This window comes from Rhinichthys klamathensis, unplaced genomic scaffold (assembly GCF_029890125.1).
Source record: "Rhinichthys klamathensis goyatoka isolate OS25496 unplaced genomic scaffold, OSU_Roscu_1.1 h1tg000242l_1, whole genome shotgun sequence".
Taxonomy (NCBI): domain Eukaryota; kingdom Metazoa; phylum Chordata; class Actinopteri; order Cypriniformes; family Leuciscidae; genus Rhinichthys; species Rhinichthys klamathensis.
The window spans coordinates 2,945,173-2,962,231 of NW_026606764.1; the positions used below are offsets into that span (position 1 = coordinate 2,945,173).

At 38.9% G+C, this 17,059-nt stretch overlaps 1 protein-coding gene across 1 annotated transcript in view; it reads left to right on the forward strand.

Annotated features, from left to right (window-relative positions):
- The window catches only part of LOC130100419 (protein unc-13 homolog C), a 263,612-nt gene that overhangs the window by 218,761 nt on the left and 27,792 nt on the right, over positions 1–17,059 (forward strand). Inside the window, 3 exon segments of the mRNA XM_056265875.1 lie at positions 9,529–9,676; positions 15,305–15,397; positions 16,085–16,244. Of these exon segments, the coding sequence (XP_056121850.1) occupies positions 9,529–9,676; positions 15,305–15,397; positions 16,085–16,244 (401 nt within the window).

Sequence of the window (17,059 nt, forward strand, 5' to 3'; positions counted from 1 at the left end):
ACGGTAGCAACCCCAGCGCAGCAGAGAACGGCAGCAATCCCAGCGCAGCAGAGAACGGTAGCAATCCCAGCGCAGCAGAGCGCAGCAGAGAACGGCAGCAATCCCAGCGCAGCAGAGAACGGCAGCAATCCCAGCGTAGCAGAGAACGGCAGCAATCCCAGAGAACAGTAGCAATCCCAGCACAGCAGAGAACGGCAGCAATCCCAGCACAGCAGAGAACGGCAGCAATCCCAGCACAGCAGAGAACGGCAGCAATCCCAGCACAGCAGAGAACGGTAGCAATCCCAGCACAGCAGAGAACGGCAGCAACCCCAGCACAGCAGAGAACAGCAGAGAACGGCAGCAATCCCAGCGCAGCAGAGAACGGCAGCAATCCCAGCACAGCAGAGAACGGTAGCAATCCCAGCACAACAGAGAACGGCAGCAATCCCAGCACAGCAGAGAACGGTAGCAATCCCAGCACAACAGAGAACGGCAGCAACCCCAGCACAGCAGAGAACGGCAGCAATCTCAGCACAGCAGAGAACGGCAGCAATCCCAGCACAGCAGAGAACGGCAGCAATCCCAGCGCAGCAGAGAACGGCAGCAATCCCAGCGCAGCAGAGAACGGTAGCAATCCCAGCGCAGCAGAGAACGGTAGCAATCCCAGCGCAGCAGAGAACGGTAGCAATCCCAGCGCAGCAGAGAACGGTAGCAATCCCAGCACAGCAGAGAACGGCAGCAATCCCAGCGCAGCAGAGAACGGCAGCAATCCCAGCGCAGCAGAGAACGGCAGCAATCCCAGCGCAGCAGAGAACGGCAGCAATCCCAGCGCAGCAGAGAACGGTAGCAACCCCACCGCAGCAGAGAACGGCAGCAATCCCAGCGCAGCAGAGAACGGCAGCAATCCCAGCGCAGCAGAGAACGGCAGCAATCCCAGCGCAGCAGAGAACGGCAGCAATCCCAGCGCAGCAGAGAACGGCAGCAATCCCAGCGCAGCAGAGAACGGTAGCAACCCCACCGCAGCAGAGAACGGTAGCAACCCCACCGCAGCAGAGAACGGCAGCAATCCCAGCGCAGCAGAGAACGGCAAAAATCCAGCACAGCAGAGAAAAGACGAAGATACCAGCAGCCACCTGATTAACAGCAGGACCGTCACTTCAACAAAACTTCAGCTTCAACGCGAGCAGACAATGATCCATGCAACGGTCGGGGCAATGAAATAAAAAAAAAATCGCGACTACCGTCCAGCAATAAAATACAGAGAACAGGGCTGCACAACAGGGTTCACGGATCACAGACACGCTGTTTTCAGTTCCTTCGCTTTTTTTAACCGTCTGTGATTTGACATGGCAATTAACAACAGCTGTCCATCTGCCAATCAGCTGTGATCCAGGCTTCCCGAAAAATACGGGGGCGTTACCCTACACTCTTCATGGTCAAGTGTCACAAAAATAAAGAAAACATCCGGTGCCAAATACACACACAAAAACACACATAAAATAAAATAGACCATAGTCTCTCCATATGACAATTTTCCACTGAGAATCATTTATTATGTTCAAATTCATGCGTTTTGTTCTAATGAATTAATGATTTTTCTCTGTGTGTGCATGTTGCATAACAGTATAAACAAGGCAATGCAATATTGTGAGTACATGTTGTGGCGGGAGGAGCAAATGACAGACACAGTGGGAGTGGTGTCAAACCTCGGAGAGGCATTTATTAAATTAAATAAACATAAAATGTTGAAAAATGGGGGAAATAAAGTGTTAAAACAAAAGGGGATCTGGTGTCCTCGTTGTGGCAGGGAACCGTGAAGGAAGGGTAGTGAAGAGATGGGATGGGTCCAGGTAAGGGGGCGGTGTCCGGCGGTCACATGCGCTTCTCTCTCTCCTTGGTCTGAGGCGCGAGGGGGCGGCGGCTTCAGCATCGCGGCTTGTCCTCTCTAGGCCCCGACAACGGAGGTGAATAGCGGCCCGGCATCCTAGCCCGTCAGCGGCGTTACGCATGTTCTCTGTTCGGACCGCGGGTCACGCGACTCACAGCTCCGTCGGCGCGGGAATCCCTCCACGCTCCCTTCCTGGACCCACAAGGACACCAGTGTGCATGCACAGGGAAGAGACCGGTCTCTCGGGGAGAGGCGCGCTCAGCATTTAACAGCGGCGGTGATGAGGCTTCATTCTCGTCAGGTGTGCCTCATCACATGCTGCCAATTCTCCTCTTCAGCAAACTCAGACAGTTAAACTTAAACAGTAGATGCTCAGAGGGTCTGAGAGTTTGGAAAAGTTGACAGAATACTGTACATCAGGGGTTTTCAAATTGGGTGAATGTGAGCCTCCCCTGACAGTAGGTTAGGACAGCCGAGCCCCCCCCTTCCCCAAAATCCCACCCCCCGTAAATGCCATCTTTTGTGTGTTCCAGGCAATGATGAGTTTCAATAAAAACTGATAAAATGTAAATATTTTTTAATATTGTATTTGAAGACATTTTATTTCCACAACTTTTTTTTGCAACAGCAAATCATTTCCAACTTCATGCAGGCCTAATTGAGGCTACTTTTAAAATCACTGAACATCAGTAGGCCTAACCACAAGTCAACAAAACATGCTTAACATGTGTAATGCAATGAGTAGCAGTGCTTCGCCGATGTAATGGGGTTTGCCTGCCTTCGCTATACGTGACACGATAAGATGCTTCTGTCGCCTTGATGTTAATAGTGCCAAACAACTGTATTATGCTTTTTTGTGACTGCAAATCATCACGCTTCCTCTCAAAACACTCAACTGGCTTGTTCACTAAATTTGTGTGCCTAGTTTCAATGTGACGCTGAAGTTTGCATGGTCTCATGCTATCATTTGCTAGCACCTCCTTGCAGAACACACACTGCGGCAGAGGTGCAGCTGCGGACCCCAACTACTCAGGGTCATATTTCCTGTCTCCTCCCTTAATACTGACTTTTGTTGAATTGGGACAAGGAAACAATGCATTTTAAAGCTAATACACACACAGCGCAACGAGCCCAGGCCTGTGGTGAGAGAGTCTCACACACACACACACAATCTTTTTATGAATGAAGGCCAGTATCACTGATATTAATATAGCTACTGATGTCTCCATGAAAATGATTTCCCCAAAAAATGTTTAAATTTTTTAGGCTTCAAAAAAATATAACAACTTTTAATTTAAGTTAACTTAAAACAATCCTCACTTAAACCCATAATAAATGTCATATTTACCTGTACCTTACCTGTCTAACAGGTATGAAATATATAGAAATTGAATAAGGTTATAAAACAGTACGCACTGCATAAATTATAAATAAAATATAGATTAATCCTTATTACAGCTACAAGTGTTCTTTAATGAAGAGAAGTGAGTAATTGTCTCTGTTTCATTTGTTCTTTGGTTAACTTTATGGACAGAGAGAATGAGTGCCGCTGTCACTTTAAGATCTGCCGCATCTCATTCTCTCACTACTCTTTACTTCTATTTAAGATTTTATTTAACTCATTTAAGACTGTTCTTGTGAGGATACTCGACAAAACAGACATTTTGGCATAAATGTGTGGGTTATTGTTCGTTCAAGCGCGAAAGAGAACTCGATACTGGCGCGCGTCTTTCTGTGCGTCCTGTGTGTGTGTGTGTGTGTGTGTGTGTCAAAAGGAATGCATTCACTGACAGCACGTTCTCTTTTGTCTTGTCGCGAATTAATGGTTTACAAGCATTTGCGTGAATAAGAGCGTGATCATATACAAAAATGTATCGCATGAGTAATTTAAAGGAATACTTTAAACCCTGCGATATTAATAGAGCTGCATACAGAGTTATTTTTTTCTTCGCGTGTCGCGCCTCCCCTGTGCCTCTTTGGCGCCCCCCAGGGGAGGCGCGCCTCACCTATTGAAAACCGCTGCTGTACATGATGAAAGTTTAATATTATATTCAAGACAAACAAACTATCATTGCTCAGAGTTATCCTCAGTGTTTATGGTGATCAACAGGAAAAATTATGATTCTGTCACAATTCTGCAAGAGATAGGACCCAGATGCAAACGAGCAGACAAGGGGTTATTATTAACAAGACTGAAGACTTGAGACAGCAGGGAGAGTAAGTATGAATCACAGTTCAAACAGTAGGGTAGGTCAGACGACACAACGACAGGCAGGATGGGTGACCACTGACCGTCAGTAAGATGGCGATGACGTGAGTGCAATAGAGGCAGCTCCAAAGGAAGGACCAGGGAGGAACACAAGAAACTCGTAGCTTGATGTAGATCTTAGCACCAGTCTTAGGCCAGGTAGAGGCTCACAGAACCAGAGGCTTGAAACTGGAGTTAGATAGCTGCACCAGGCAGTAGAGTCAGTGGCCAGGCAACTCCGGGTACAGGGCAGGAACGCACAGAAGAACATAGAAGACGAGAATCAAGACAAGACATGGCAACAATAAAGAAAACCCAAATTAAACTGATAAAAAAGACTAGAGAAACAAAAAGTAAAGAAATAAATATAACTAAAGCAAACTAATGAAAAAAGTAAAACAAAACAAAAAACTAAGATCCTAGAAAGAAAAAACTGGAATTGAAAAAGAAAAGCAAGACTTCCACTTAACAGGGAAAATAAGAACTGAAGAAAATAACTAAAAGAGAACCCAAACTAGGTTATAATGCACAAGAGCTAAAGCTTAGCAAGATAGGACAAGAGAAAAACAAAATAGCAACAAGGATACTCTGATACTGGAGATAAGGGCTGCGTTCGAAACTACATACTTCCCTACTATATAGTAGGGGAAAAAGAGTAGGCAAGCGAAAAAGTATGTACGAATCCTCTGTATTCATAAAAGAGTAGGCGAGAATTACCTGGGTGACGTACTAATTATCGCGAGATTCGGACGTGCGTATACTTATAGTGCGTTTGAATATGCCTTTCTTACTATATAGTAGGCGAAAACAGTACGTGCAAGAAAAAGTATGTCCGAAACATCAGTATTCATAAAAGAGTAGGCGAGAAGTTCCCGCATGGCTTACTGCTTCCGGCCAGATTTTCGAGTGCTCATCAGATGGATACATTTCTATCCCAGGAGGCCACGCGAGAGGATACGTCATTATCAACAATCGCAGAGATCAGCGACGCGGGTGTTTTCAAATGTGAGTAAACACGGTCCCTTGTGTTAAAATTGCATGTGTTGAACTACTGGAGAGTAAACTGTTGAATTGTTGAAGGTGTAAAGACGTTAGACAGTATAGTATAGTTGTGATTTTGCTGTAAAAACACGTTTTATTATGTATAGCTAACAGGGGAGCTCCAGTAAGCACACGTAAGTTACATCTTTAAAGTGGATTTACATAAACCATACATCTTAAAGACGCTTATTTTAAATGTCTATTTACATCTGACAGGAAAATCTTCAATAAGTATTGAAGAAGAGCACATCACAACATGAAATAGACATCTGAGTGATGTATGTGTGCTATTATGTAGAACAAATCTATAAAGTAACTAAACATAAGTTTTCTATTTTATTTGTCCATTAGTACTGTTGATAAATTGAGGAACGTTTATGTTGGATAAAAAGTTAAAACAACCTCAACATGTAAATGTAGTGTTGAGCTCATAAATCACAGAGGTTATGTGAATCTTGTTAGGATGTTACAGGGACAGATGAACAAATGTGTGTTTATCCAGTGGAGAGTGGCTCATGAAGCTGAATGCTGCCATTAAAGGCTTTGAGTGAGTATACTACAGAAATGAATAACAACAACTATTTAAATATTAAGTTGTAGTTTATTTTAATTATTGTAATTTCAAACAGAGCTATTGCAGCACTTTTCTGATTCTTGATTTCTGTGGATTTGCTGCACAGCTTTTGTGGTGGAGCAGGACCTGCAAGGAAAGATGATGGTGGCATTTGTGAAAAAAAAGCGTTTTTGTCTTCTAAATAATACTGAAATCAAATGACATTGTGCTGTTAAAATGTGTTATGTTTGTGCATTTTTGTAGGATCTGAAGTCTGCAGACTGGTGTGAGCACTGAGGATGAAGAGCACAGAGCTGAATCCTGGAAATGGTGCCATGGATGATACCCTCCATCACTCCACCTGCCCTTATTGCCTCAGATTGTGAAGCACAACACATCACGCAACAACCTCCGGCACGAAGGAACGGCTCACCTCTGGCGGTCAGCTGATTCATCAGAATAAAGCCGCAGAATGGGAACCGCTGTGTTGAGATGGCAGTAGGATGTGGTTCAGCGCCTGTAGCCTACATACATGATTGTAGTTTGAATAAAGCTTTGTTTCATGTGTTGACTTGTATATGCATTTATTTATTGTGTGATGATGACTTTCATTCATTCTTTTACTAATTTATTAATATTTCTCATTGTTGTCAGTAAATAAAATATAATTATTTAATTAATGCTTTAATTAATTGTTTGAATGAAAATGTAGATATGTTCACTAAATACACATCTAGAGTGTATTCATGCATAGCTATGTCATATGACATACATTACATTTTGTTTGTTTCATTGAATTATATAATTTTCAGTAAAAAGTAATATAATTAAGTATTGGTCAGCATTTATCGTTGTTATTATTGTATGTTTTGGGGTGGGATAGCAATGCAATTCATTCTGGTGTAATATTAATGATACGAGTATAAAATCAACAGTTTTCTCCAAAGACGAATCTTTACACAGCTGCCCAACCTCTCCTTTGTGCAGACATTACAAACGCTGAGGAAAACCGTTCTAGGGCTGTCGAGTTACTGATGTAATGAGGTATATTGCATACATAATATGAGATTTTATACACAGGAAAAAAGAACCTACAAGGTTGAATATCTTAATATATATTTGATTAAATAATTCATTATAATACATTTAAAAAATGCATTTTTTGTTATTTATAGCCCTGAGGGATGAAACGAGAGTTAAGTTCAACAAGAAAAAGAGGAAAACAAAGTAGTAAGCCACTTTTGCTTGTGGATGAAAATGTTTGGATATAAAATAAAGAAATGAACAACATACCCAGATAGCACAAGTCTATTTGATGTGATGTTTACATCTGGAAGACGTATTTTTAAGAGTGTTTGCTCATCTGCAATACGTCTATAGGACGTTTCCTGTCAGATATCAAATAGACGTTTAGAAGATGTCAGTTTAACATGCATTCTAAATCATTACATCTTAAAGACATCTTCTAAACGTCTATTTGACATCTGACAGGAAACGTCCTATAGACGTATTGCAGATGAGCAAACACTCTTAAAAATACGTCTTCCAGATGTAAACATCACATCAAATAGACTTATCTGGGATATTCAAGAGATGACAATTTTGGGATTTCGTAATAAAAATAAATCATATTGTTAAGGATAAAATGGTGGGTCACATTAGTAGGATTAAATATAAGAACTTAAATCAACCCTACATATATTCACAAAATAAATGGGCAGCAGTTTCTTCAAAAGGACCACAAAATGAGCAAGTTTAATCAATATCAAGATATTTACAGATAGATGAATTAAACGTGTCGTTCAAATCTTTTAAGTTGTTGCGCTTGTGATAACGCATCGTAAGTCACATGATAACGTCAACATGGCAGATGTCCGGTTCGCATTCATACTTAACAAGATCAGGCTATAAAGTACCTACTCTTTTAGCGCTCGTTAAGTAAGTACTTGTTGAAATTAAGTACCTGCTCATTGAGTATGCAGTTTCGAACGCAGCCAAGGTTAAAAAAGAACTAGAGCAAGTGTTAGGATAACTTCAAGTGCACAAAGTACACACACCACCCAAACCAGCAAAGACATGAGGGAATGAGGCACAATATAAAGGGGACCAGAGCACATGAGGATCAGGTGAGCACAATTAGTAAAAAACAGGACTAAACAAGGGGGCGTGGTAACAGGAAACAAGGAGGCGGGACACGAGGAGCACATGGCAAACACAAAGAAAGACAGAGGCATGTGATAAAACACAAGACAAACATAGAAACATGAAACAAAGACAACACAGACAAGGCTGCCAGGGCAGAACCCTGACAGATTCAATGATGTGACCAGTTCAATTAGGCTGTAAAGCAGCTTTAAAAAGAAAAAGTGTAATTGTTCAGCTTAAGTCAGTTCTGTGTTGATTCAGTTCCATTATAAAGATTATCAATTATTAAATTAGTTCAATTCTACTATAAAGCAGCTCTGCAGAAAACAGTGATGTCATCATTCAGCTGAGTTCAGTTCTCATCCGATAGTGTCAGTTCAGTCAGATATTGTTGCATATTAAGGGTCCCCAACTAAGCAAGCTAGATGCGACAGTGGCAAGGAACCCAAGCTCCATCAGGTGACAAAATGGAGAAAAAAACCTTGGGAGATACCAGGCTCAGTCTGGGGGCCAGTTCTCCTTTGGCCAACAAACGAACATTGTTTGGTTTCATTCCAGGCTGCATCACAAGTCAGAAAACAGATTGTGGATTCGTATCATTTGGTAATATTTCATCCAGTTCCTTCTGCTTAAAGATTGGATTCATCACACTGTATGGAGACAAAGCTGGTAATTGGGGTCTGTGCAGAGGACTTGTCTGGTTCAGACAAGACTAATATTAGTGTTGATGCCATTATTCTTGAGTATATCGGATGTTGTGGGAAGTGTTCCTGGTTCCGGTTGACGTACTTTATGCAGAAATCCTTTAACGGATTTGAATTTATAGAAATGTGATAGTGTGTTATGTGTATGCTAGGTTAAAGAGATGTGTTTTTAATCTAGATTTAAACGGACAGAGTGTGTCTGCCCCCTGAATAACGTTAGGAAGACTGTTCCAGAGTTTGGGATCTAAATAGGAAAAGGACCGATTTTGATATTTTGAGACCCCAATAGACGTGAAGGACTATATTGCGTTAAGAGCTCGCTCAAGTGCTAAAGATCTAAACCATTTAGGGCTTTAAAAGTAATACGATTTTAAAATGTATACAATATTTAATAGGGAGCCAATGCAGTGATGACCTACTTCCTGGTTCTAGTAAGAACTCTAGCTGCTGCAATTTGGACCACTTTTCATGACGTTGGTTCAACTTTATGTTTGTTCAACCATAAGAATAAAATAGCTCAGAAAAATTATAAAATAACCTCTTTTTATTGATGTGCAACCTGTTCATATCTGTTAACATCTCAAAAGATGTGTTTTTTGGATTTCATGACCCTTTAATGCCTTTCTGTTTGCAGTAACACTGTCCTTCCACGTAATACAAAATACCTCTAGTTTTGTTTTCTTCCAGCTCTGCCCCATTTTCACTAATTTGTGATATTGAGATAAAAGAAAATTAACTATGATTTCTATGACATATATGTGCTGCTTAGTAGGAGTAGCTTTGTTGGGAATATCCCCGAATTACTTCCCACAGTGACTGCTATAAACTTTTATTTTATATGATTATTTTGCTCAGTCACAATGAATGGATGATTTTTCAGGTTAAGGCTGTGATGGATGACTGATCCGTAGCTACAAGCAGCATGTTTGACTCTTTTAGTAACCAGTGCTTTTGTTTCTCCGTTCAGCAATATTTCCATGCAGGTGGAAACGGTCTGAAGAAAACCTTCCTGGAAAAGAGCCCCGATCTCAAGTCCTTGAAATACGCCCTCAGCCTTTACACTCAACCCACAGATGCCTTGATCAAGAAATATATATGCACCCAAACCTCTCAAGGTAAGACCATGTTTGTGCTCCTGGCAGACCTCATCATATATCTCTCTGTCAGGACTGGAGGGAGCGAGAGAGTGAGAGAGAAAGAGAGAGAGATAGGTTTCCACACAGTAAAACAGTTATTTGTGTGTGCTGTGCATTTTTATGCTTATTATAGTATGGCATTGCATAGCTTACATGCTTCAAGTGTAGATCAAGCATTACTTTTCGGACACATTATGTCTATGTAGAAAGTTCCAAATTGGTTACTTATTAGGTTCCATTTCAGTCAGCATGCTGCTTTAGAGGCAGCGTTATTTTAATATTATTTATATATTATTATAGTATTTATTGATATTTATCAATATTGAATTAGCTTTTATTTTTATATTTTCATTTAATTTATTTGTAGTTATTTTGTAATGTGCTTTTGTCATTTTTATTAGTTTTTGAGTTTTTTTATATTTCTATTTAGCTTTAATTTATTTGTATTTCACTTTTACTAATTTTAGTACTTAAACTTATTTTAGTTGGTACAGCAACATTTCCCATTTTTACGTTTTATGGTTTTTCATCTAATATTAATTTTATTTCAGTTTGATTTCAATAAACAAAAGCAATTTTATTAGTTTTAGTTAACAAGAACAACACTGTTTGAAAGGCAGTTGCTTAGTAAACAGCAAGGCAGCTCACTAGATTTTGGAACAGAGCCACTGTATCCCACAATACAACTTGATTGATGTGACTTTCTATTTCCACTGTGAAAAATTAACTAAGCAGTGCTTCTTTTTTTACTTATTCTTAAATCATTATTTTATTGATCTGCCAACAGACAGTAAGGCCCGGTTTCACAGACAGGGTTTAGATTAAGCCAGGATTAGGCCTTAGTTAAATTAGGGCTTTGGCAAGCTAATTATTTTCCAAGATAGTAAATGAATTTCACTTGAGTTGAGAGAAACATACAACTAAATGTGGTCATGTGACAACCACACTACTGTTTGGAACATTAATTGGTGCATACTGCTTCAAACACTGATTTTTAATAGCATACAGTATATATTGTGCTGTGTTCAGTAAAGAGTACTAACACAGTTTCAGTTCCTGTCTCTCTTTCTTTCTGAGCTCCTGAGGCAAAGACTGCGTACAGAATGTGATTTCTTTATTACACAGTCTGTGTGTGTGTGTGTGTGTGTGTGTGTGTGTGTGTGTGTGTGTGTGTGTTTTGAGGTGAGGATGTGTTTACTTCCCTATACACTGTTTATAATTTATCAAACTTCATGTTTGGAGTTATTCATCATTGCAGTTAGGGAATTTTCTTTCGGAACAGGTGATTGATATCTGGGGCTCCCTTGGTTCAGAAGGAGAATCTCTGGGGATTTTACACAGCAGACACGTCACACTGGGTCACGCTTAAAAAGTTATACATTATATGGGCATTTCTCAGATTAAGGGCCAAATTGGGTTGCTGCAATTTTGAAAATTAAAATCCCAAATTTGACTAATTGGTATACATCAAATTATCAGTCCTTAAGTCATGAACAACGTTATGAGCTTGGTTGAGACCATAAGATAAGGGAATTTATGATTTTTTGCCATTTTTTTTAACTATGTCAAGTAAATGTGTCATTACCATCACATCATCGAATATATATAAAAAAATTAAACTTAAATGATAAATCAGTGCTTTTAAAACATTTTGTGGTTTCACATGGAATCTATTTTATCTTGAACTTAATGGGATTGTTGATTTTTACTTGTAAGATGAATTATAGTCATTAATCTACATTTCTGATTCATCAATCTACCCTGGCTTGGAATATAAGCTTATTTTAAGTGAATGCCATATATCAAAACTTTTTTAATACAGTGATAATTTAGACTGTCCAACATTGTCATATATATATAATTGTAGGATGTTTTTGTGATGTGTACATAATTTATTGGCAAAAATATGTATGGTGATGGTGATGGTGATGACATTGCCGTTCTGGTAATGACAGTTTGTTGCGGTGATGACAAATCACTGATCATAACCTATTGTAATTTAAGAGCCTAAGTGACTTCAGACCAAAAAAAAAAAACACACCAGCTATTAATTGGTTTAAACATCATAGTTTAATCTGATTATGAAAGACCAAACAGGAACTGTGTGTATCTGCCGTCATCACCACCACAACCTGTCATTACCAGCACAAGCTGTAATGTGCTGGTAATGACTGTGCTGGTAATGACATTTTTGTCAAAAAACTAGCCTTGCTAGCAAAGATGATGACTAAGCAAGTGTAGCTAGCTTTCTGCATGTAATGTACACCATTTTAACTATTAAAGTGATAAAAATAATCCAAAAATGTTGAAAAAAACAGAAATACAACACATATGGTAATGACGCATAATAAGTGTACATGCCCAACACAAAAAATAAAGAGTAGATTTACTTAATTTTCTGGACATCAAGGCATCAGTCTTGCAGCCTGAAATCCATGTGCTCCACTATGCTATTAGGTTACCATGGCTACCAAATAAACTTTTGATGAAAAAAGTTAAAAAGTGCCTTTATGCAGAGCGTGTTGGTAATGACAGCTAAACCATGTGACAGGTAGAAATTAAGCTAAATAAAGTACAAAATGCATATATATGCTTAATCTGTGCATGTAGTTTATTAGTTCAGGTAACATTTAATTCATATGCATATTTTTTTAAATTAATTTGTGATAAATAATGTTTGAGATATGGCACGACATGTGAAAACTCTGGTGGCGGACAACACCAAAACACAGATATTGTACCACAAAAAACACCAATAAAATGTGTTAAAATCATTAGTAAGAACAGCCATAAAAAAAGTCTAGGCTTGTTTTTGTTTATACTAATTAGTGGTGCTAAAATGTATTAGATTTAATTCGTTTTTAATAGAATTACGCCCTGTGGACAGAAATAGGCCCGAATTCTGGGAAATACCCATATATTCACCTGTTGTTTAGATATCTAGCTACAGTAGTCAAGATGCCTTTGTGTGCATCTTCTTAGGTACGTCGTCCTGTATTTCAATGTAGTAGTGATGTGATAATGGTGCAAACCCACTGAGAAATGTAAAGTGGTTTATTTTTATCTTGATTTAGATGATGTGCTCATCTCAGAAACTCAAAGTCTAACTCCGTTATATGCAGAAATATCAACGCAGTTTAATTAGTGCTTCCATTGTTTGCTGTGACCTCTGATTCCTTCAAATTAGCTTTGGAAGTAATCAATTCACTTTCCGTGATTCGAGTGAAAATCTCCCTCAGTCCCCCAGTTTCCTCTCACTCGTTTCTGGACTAACTTTAAAAACCCCTCCAGAGACAAGTTTGTTTTCTTTGTCTGTGAAAAGGCCTGTGAAAATGTATCCAGTGGGGGCCAGCAATGCTACGAGACTCTGTCACTGGAGTTCAGAGTCAACGTGAATGATTCTGGGCAGGATTTTCTTTTTTTTTCAGTCTGACCAGAGGAGAAGAGAGATTTTTTTAATTTTTTAAGTGGGCATAAAACATCATACTTTTATTATTATTATTTAAGTTTTCTACATGAGGTCCATTATAATAAGATTTTATAAAGCTGATTCGCATTGTAAAAGATTAATAATTCAAAGGAAAAAGTTCAATGAAATTTCGATTCTTCATGATATGATTTTTTCATGCAATTCATTTCTGGCGATCACAGCATTTTTCGTAGTTTACCATTTGTAGCGTTATTGTAGAAGTCTTTTAAATTTCCTTATCTAATTGTGGCCTGGAAAATAAATCCAGGGGCCCGTCAGGCATCTGCCAAAGTGACTCTTTATGAAACACAGTGTTTGTTACGAGGTCAGAGAGCAAATGAAAGCAGAGACGAGGTTAATCCAATATTGATCGATTGTTGATGTCTGCCGTGGACGCTATAGGTCATTCTGTAGTCGTTCATTTAGCCGACACATGTCATGCGTTCTTGAATTAGTTTGGGCAAATGTGGCCTTGACAGTTTCTCTGTTTCTGCAAACCTTGAAGGGCAAATGCAAAGATACAGAACACACCAATTACTCCTCCGTTATTCTCACGTTCAGGAGCGATCCGTCTGAATTTACTCCAGTCAGGATAGAGTTTCTTTTTTTAACGTTTCTCTTTTAACCGCAATATTGTAATACCGCGATACTGACAAGCCAACCGCAGAGGAATGCAAACAACCGCGATATTCACATGTTTTCTTTCTGTTTTAAGAGTAATCTACTGGAGTAGATTCAGACAGTTCACTCCCGTATTGAATGTTAAATAAGTTAATAATGATAATAAGACTGTTTACCATGGTTATTTGTACAGAGGCTCCATGGATTTGAACTTAACAAGCCTAAACAGACAGTGAATGAGTGAGAGAGAGAGATCGACTGAGCGCGTGCGATTACCTTCGTCTGTCTTTGAGGTCAAGTCATATATATTCATATCATATAACTAAGTCGTATATGATCTCTATTAAGTGAAGCTTCAGCGTTACCATGCGACGCATTGCTGGTCTGCTGAGCCTTGAAAAGTGGAGCTCAAAGTTAAAATAATTAACAGCTTGTTTCATTACATGTTGATCTTTAAATGAATCAGCTTTTTTAAGCGTGTTCGTTGAATGAACGGTTTAAGGGTTTAATGACTCGCTCAAAGATAGTCCCTTGCCGCAACTTAGTGGTGTAACAATGTTACTGCACTGACTGACAGCCTGTCTAGAATGGGCAGATAGGTGTAGTGCTGCTGATACTGGTGGAATATCAGCAGAAAGCCTCTTGTCCAGTCAGATTCGAGGATCGGAACTAACTGTTTTACATATATAACAATAGCCCAACAAGCTTATTGTCAGATTTATGTGGACCCTTATTTTGACATTCTCTTCTGTTTACTTCACTTCCTGTTTCAACGCTCTGTTTAGTTTTGGTTTCATTGGTTACTGAAAATGTCCTCATTTTCATGCCTACTGATCACATCATAACACTTATTTATATAGCAATAAATAAATATAAATGAATGGCGATAATACCACATATCGTGCTATTGAGCCACTCAAAATTATCACAAGGGAAATTCCTTCACTGCGACAGCCCTGTTTTTGACTGAAACTTTCCTTTACAAGCCTTTATCTGACCGAGTTCTTCTGTTCTCTAAATCATTAATAAATCTTTTGAAAGTTCGATAATCTCTATTCAGTTTTCGCAAAATATTAGTTGTTTTCATGTCTTTTGCAAGACTTTGCATGCTTTTCATCTTCAGAAAGATCTTTCTTCCTCCCCATATTGCTTGAGAACTGTGACTTGCTTAATGATGTGGAACAACCTCTTTAAGTAGGTTTTCCATTCACTTAAGTATCTGGAAAACTACTGAACAAACCTGTCTGGGAGTGATACCAGTTATCTACAAAGATATGAGAAATAAAGCAAACACTTTCTTTAAAAAAAAATGTTTTGAATGTTTATTGTACTGAAACCCTACTGATATGTCACTTGCATAATAATTCATTTGGATCACAGTGTATACAAATCTACAACATCATAATTGACCACTGATTTCTATGGTTTTATTGTATATTGGTGTGTGGGTCAGTGTGTTATGCTTGCTCTTATGTGACGTACAGTATGAAATTCATGTGACTCAACACTGATTCCAGGTCAGTCCACGACTGCATCCAACGGGGAGGTCGCCATCCAGGTGGACCTGATCTCACACCCCGGTACTGGAGAGCACAAAGTCAGCGTCAAAGGTAACACACACACACACAGCGATTAATTAATGATTAAGAAACTCTGAGGTCTAAATGAATCGAATTGGCATGTTTCTCTTTGCCTCTCTGACTTTATATCCATTTAATCAGTTTGTGTAATTTCACTGATAAAGTGTTTGGATTGTGAGATTCGTTTGCTGCTGCTCAATTAATGACCCGCAACCACAACGTAATAAAACAGACTAGCTAACTAGCCCGTAAAAAAAAAAAAAAAAAACCTTTTCTAATCAAACCAATACCAGTGACATTGTGTTATTATGAATTTAATGTATGAATTTGAGGCCCATCACAAAACAGACATTATAATATTCAGAATTATTCTCCATGATTTATTGTATACATTACATTAATTAAACTATAGTTTATTAATCTGTAGGCTGTTTACTGTTGCCAAGCAACTTTGCACATTAATATTAAATTAAATTATCAAACATGTGGCCTGATGGGTCTATTTTCCCTATCATTTCTTGTCTGCAATTTTGCAAAAGCTTCAAACATGCCTCATCTGATTTTAGATTCATAATGATGTTTTATAATACAGCATCTATTTTACAGAGCAGGTCTGGAAGTTCCATGTTGGATTTCTCTTTGCAATCTTAGAGTCTAGACGACCCACTCTGTAGTGTTTGATGATCTAACTCGAGACCATCCTCTTCTTCTCTGCAGTTGTGGGTGTGAACAATATCAACTGGCAGACCAATGCTATGTTTCGCCCCTTCGTGGAGATCAACGCCATCGGCCCACACCTGGCGGACAAGAAACGCAAGTTTAGCACCAAAACCAAGAATAACAACTGGTCTCCAAAATTCAATGAAACATTCCAGTAGTGAGTATTCATTTAATACAGGATTGGAACCTTTCCATAGTTTATACTCATAACAGTTGGTGTTTACAAAAATATATATACAAGTATGATGTTTATGGAGACAGAACCATGGCAATATCATGATTTTTTTTTTTTTTTTTTGTTGTTGTAGCATAATATAGTACAATAAGTGCTGCCCATGTTCAGTATCACATAAACTACTGTTCCAAAGTTTGGGGTCGGTAAGATTTTTAAAATGTTTTATTAAAGAAGTCTCTTATGCTCATCAATGATGAATTTATTTGATCAAAAATAGAGTAAGAACAGTAATTGTGAAATATTATTACAATTTAAAATAAATGTTTTCTATTTGAATATATTTTAAAATGTAATTTATTTCTGTGATGTATTTCAGCATCATTACTCCAGTCTTCAGTGTCACTATTCTTCAGAAATCATTCTAATATGCTGATTTTGCTGCTCAAGAAACATTTCTTATTATTCAAGGGAGGTCTTAACAGTGTTCTGCACAATAGGCTTGAATGACAGACTGGCATCAAAGATGACTCGATTTTTATTTTTATTTGTAACTTAAAGGCAGGGTAGGTAAGTTTAAGAAACTAGCAGAAAACTGCTGGATTTTGAAAGTATCCAACAGAGAAACTCCCACCCCCTCCCTTCTGGGCTCCTTCCAAAGCTACGCCCCCAAAACACATGAACGCGTGATGCCGACCGCTCAGCTGGAGGACATGCCGGTACGTGCCTCTCCTCTTTCAAAATGAGCGAGTCAACCGGGTGCGCGCATGTGGGCAGCTCCTGTAGCAGCAGGGGTGGTA